Source organism: Buceros rhinoceros, unplaced genomic scaffold (assembly GCF_000710305.1).
Source record: "Buceros rhinoceros silvestris isolate BGI_N320 unplaced genomic scaffold, ASM71030v1 scaffold5752, whole genome shotgun sequence".
Lineage (NCBI taxonomy): Eukaryota > Metazoa > Chordata > Aves > Bucerotiformes > Bucerotidae > Buceros > Buceros rhinoceros.
The window spans coordinates 24,483-28,332 of record NW_010399404.1 but is presented as its reverse complement, the minus strand read 5'-3'; the positions used below and the strand labels follow the sequence as shown (position 1 = coordinate 28,332).

The window sequence follows — 3,850 nt, the reverse complement described above, 5'->3', positions numbered from 1 at the left end:
TCCGAAGAGCACACTGCTCTGGGATGTGAGAGACCTGTTCTCTGATTTTCTTTGGATACACTGTCTGACCTTAGAGAAGTCACTTTGCTTCTCTGCACTTGTTCCATATGTTCTGATTATATGTCTGTAATAATAAGCTCAGATTATTTCATGTGCTGGGACAATGTCTTGAAGTACATGGGAATGGTATTGTGCAGTATGCCCACATCTTGCTTGAAGCATATGGAAGCTAGTACAGTTTTAATAAAAAGTGTTCTTTAGAGGTAACCTTTATCTCTCTCTACCTCAATTTTCCTGTTTGCAGAATTAAAGTTAGAATAATTAAATTTCTTTGTAAAACCACAGAATAATTTATTCTAGAACAAACTTCTGGAGGTGTCTAGTCCAAACTCTGCTGAGGTCTAGGTTTTCTTCAAGGTTCTGTCTAGTTGTGTTTTGGATGCCTTCGGGGTGGTTATTCCACAACTTCCCTGAGGTTTCTGTTCCCATGCTTGACCACCCTCGTGGTGAAAAATGTTCCTTTCTATGGAGATGGAGTTTCCCTTGCTGCAACCTATGATCAGTGCTTCCTGTCACTGCAAGTGCACACTGCTGACTTACGTTCAAATTGTTGTCTGCTATATCCCCAGGTCCCTTTCTGCAGATCTGCTCTTTAGTCAGCTGGTCTCCAGCCTGTACTTATGTGTGAAGTTAGGTGCCTCAGGTGTTGGACTTTGTATTTATTGTGGTTGATTTACGTCAAATTTTTCTATCAGTCCTTTGCTCTACCTTGTAAAGGTGTTTCTGAATGGTAACCCCTTCCTCCAATGCACCGACCATTCTCCCCAATTTTATGTCATCTACAAACTTGATGAGGGTCTATTTAGTTCCATCATTAAGGTCCAGCTTTGGAAGTACTGATGAAATATTTTCTGGAAGAGCTATGTAATGTGAATTAATACACTTTTACTTATCTTTTTTTCTCTTCAAGCCTGATACCATCAAACTCCCGTATGTTCTCAGTAGTCCTTTGCTTTGCTGGATGAATACCATTGAATAATGCTCAGTTTTTACATGTTATTATTTAGCCATTTCGTTGTTGTGCTTGTGACCTTATAATGCAAGTTGGGATACAGACACATGATGATCAGTCACTGCATTGAAGTACTTCTGGCCTGTCATTCAAGAGGAGAGGGAGACGTGTGGGAGACACTGTCTCTGTTAGGAGTGCATCTGGGTAGGGAGGAAACCTGACTTTCCTGTTCCGAACCTTAAACCTCACTCAGTTATTGGGAAAAAATGAACTAGACTGAGGCTGTAAGTGAAAATGTCAATGTCTCCTTGTCTTCCTCATTTAGGCACTATATCAGTGAACAGCAGACGCACCCCATTCACCGCTAGTGGGGAGAGTGAGATTCTAGATCTGGAAGGTGACATGTACCTTGGTGGGCTGCCTGAGAACCGGGCGGGACTCATCCTTCCCACAGAGCTCTGGACAGCAATGCTGAACTACGGCTACGTCGGCTGTATCCGAGACTTGTTCATCGATGGAAGAAGCAAGAACATCCGGCAACTGGCAGAGGCGCAGAATGCCGCAGGAGTCAAATCCTCCTGCTCCCGCCTCAGCACCAAGCAGTGTGACAGCTACCCATGTAAGAATAATGCAGTCTGCAAGGATGGCTGGAACCGCTTCATTTGTGACTGCACTGGAACTGGCTATTGGGGTAGAACATGCGAGCGAGGTAAGCTGAGTTTTCTGACCTCAGTTACACAGAGCTGAAGGTGTACAGGAGAACTAGAACAAAATCCAGTGTTTCCATGAGACTTTTCCCTGCCCTTGTTGGTCTTACCAAAGCTAAGTTCCAGTCTCCATACTAGGAAAGCTTTCTTCTCTGATAGTTTCCTTCCAGTCTTTTCCACCTTCATTTCACGACCTTAGCGTCTTCATCTGCCACTTCACTCCCTAAGCCTTCTGAAGCCTTGTCTTCAGGTTCCAGAATTTCTTACACTGAGTAAGGTTTGTCTCCTAAGGCAGAAAATGCTGCTGCATATGAAAAGTCTCAGGCAAATTGCTAGAAACGGTACCAAGTGTGAACTTGAGTTATGGAGATTTTTCTTGCATGAGACGTGATGGATCCCAGTTCTACCTAGTCTTCCTCTTTTTTGCATGGTAGAACTTCCTTGATGGTTGTTCATAGGTAAAGCCAGCTCATGAGATAACGTTAACAGCTGCACGTCTCCAAGTTCACATCTGGTAAGACAAATCTGTAGGAGATGATGGGAGATTCTCCTACTCATTCTGACTGGTGATTTAAAGACATATGATTGGAGATATGAGGGACAAGTAATGCTGGTACAGGCAGGCGAAACGTATGTGTTCTAGGCCACAAGGAAAGGCATTTACCGATATAAGAAATCTGAGCTATGTATTTCTCAAATATCAGGTGGCTCCATTCATTGTTGTTATCCTCACTGTGCTGGTGCTACCCTCAGAATGAGGTAGGTGAGTGGTTTTGGTTATTTGTTTTTTGTTTTTTTTAAAAAAAGAAAAGATAATATTCCCTAAAGAATATTTTATTGTATCGAAACCAACCTTTCTGTTAATATTTGGCCATTAGCTCTGCATTCTGGCTAAACTGCACTCACAGTTCACCCAAGAATTAACTGTAAACCTTTAGCAGAATCTTAGGACTTTCTGTCCCTTTTTTCTATTACCTTACTTGGCATCAGGGCCTAGTGGTTATAGTATGTATCTTAGAATTGGAAATCCTGATATTTTTGAGCTTCTGCGGTAAATATTAGAGAACCCTGTTTCCCACTCAGCGTCCTCGCTGTGCATTTTTTAATATTGATCATAGTACCATGCCATTTATGAGAAAGAACATGAAAGTTAGGCATGGTGCATAAAATATGAGGCAGAACTGAGATTTGTAATTCTTCCACTCTACAGAGGATTTTCTTCTTTGCAGGAAGTTATTGTTAATCATCAAAATTCTTCCTATAGACTTGATGGGGTTTTTAGTTTTTGCTGAACAAGATCTATGATCATTCATAAGGCTTCTCACTGCTAGAACTTTTTTAGCATGCTGCCCTAAGCAGCAATAGTAGTTAATTGCCAGTGGTCCTTAAAACAGCTGAAGCATCAACATTGCCATCCGTGCTCTGAGGACACGGGTGGAAATGTAAGATCGGCTGTGCCAATGTCAGCTCAGCACTTCTCTCTTACAGACTACATTGGACTAGAAGATTCTGTAAAACCTCAGAGGTTTTCTCAACCACAGCCTTAGGAATTGTTTTGGCCGGTTGTTGTGTGATTAGGTTTTGGACAGATATGGTAAAAAGAAGCGCTACCATAAATGCATTATTCCCCACCCACTAAATCGCAGTTATGCTTGCTCTTGGTCTTTGTCTAGTATTAGGAGTGACCAGCTCAGTGATTCAGGACTTTCTGGACTCTGTCTCATGTCCATCTCCCGGACCTGGCTCTCAGAAGAGAATCCAAAGCTAACCAATGATGTAAAGAACAGGATTCATCTCATGTACCTTTAGATTTCCATGGTGTTGATTTTTACTCCTTTTATTATCAGTGAAAAGAAATCAGTAGGTTATGGGCTTGTAATCATTTTCATTTAGGAGAAATTAATTTCAAGTCTGGATTGAGATCCATAACTTGGTCAGGCTCTGTCCAGCATCAGTATGAATAAGAAAGATACATGTATGAATGCATGTCTGCCAGCATGGGAACTTGAGGCAAATCAGTTGATTTTTATATGGTCTCAGATCTTCCAGCTGCTCAGCAGACGCTGTAGAGATTATCGCATCAATGATACTCTTCAAAGTTAAAGTTCAAGAGCCTTAAGTCCATTCAGAG

General features: G+C 41.7%; 1 protein-coding gene across 1 annotated transcript in view; it reads left to right on the top strand.

The window, feature by feature from the left end:
- The window catches only part of LOC104489298 (neurexin-3-like), a 51,974-nt gene extending 50,177 nt beyond the window's left edge, over window positions 1-1,797 (top strand). The window contains exon 5 of the mRNA XM_010131444.1: window positions 1,338-1,797. Within this exon, the coding sequence (XP_010129746.1) occupies window positions 1,338-1,759 (422 nt within the window). The 3' untranslated portion in view covers window positions 1,760-1,797. The remainder of the gene's footprint in view (window positions 1-1,337) is intronic.
- Window positions 1,798-3,850: the final 2,053 nt, after the last annotated feature.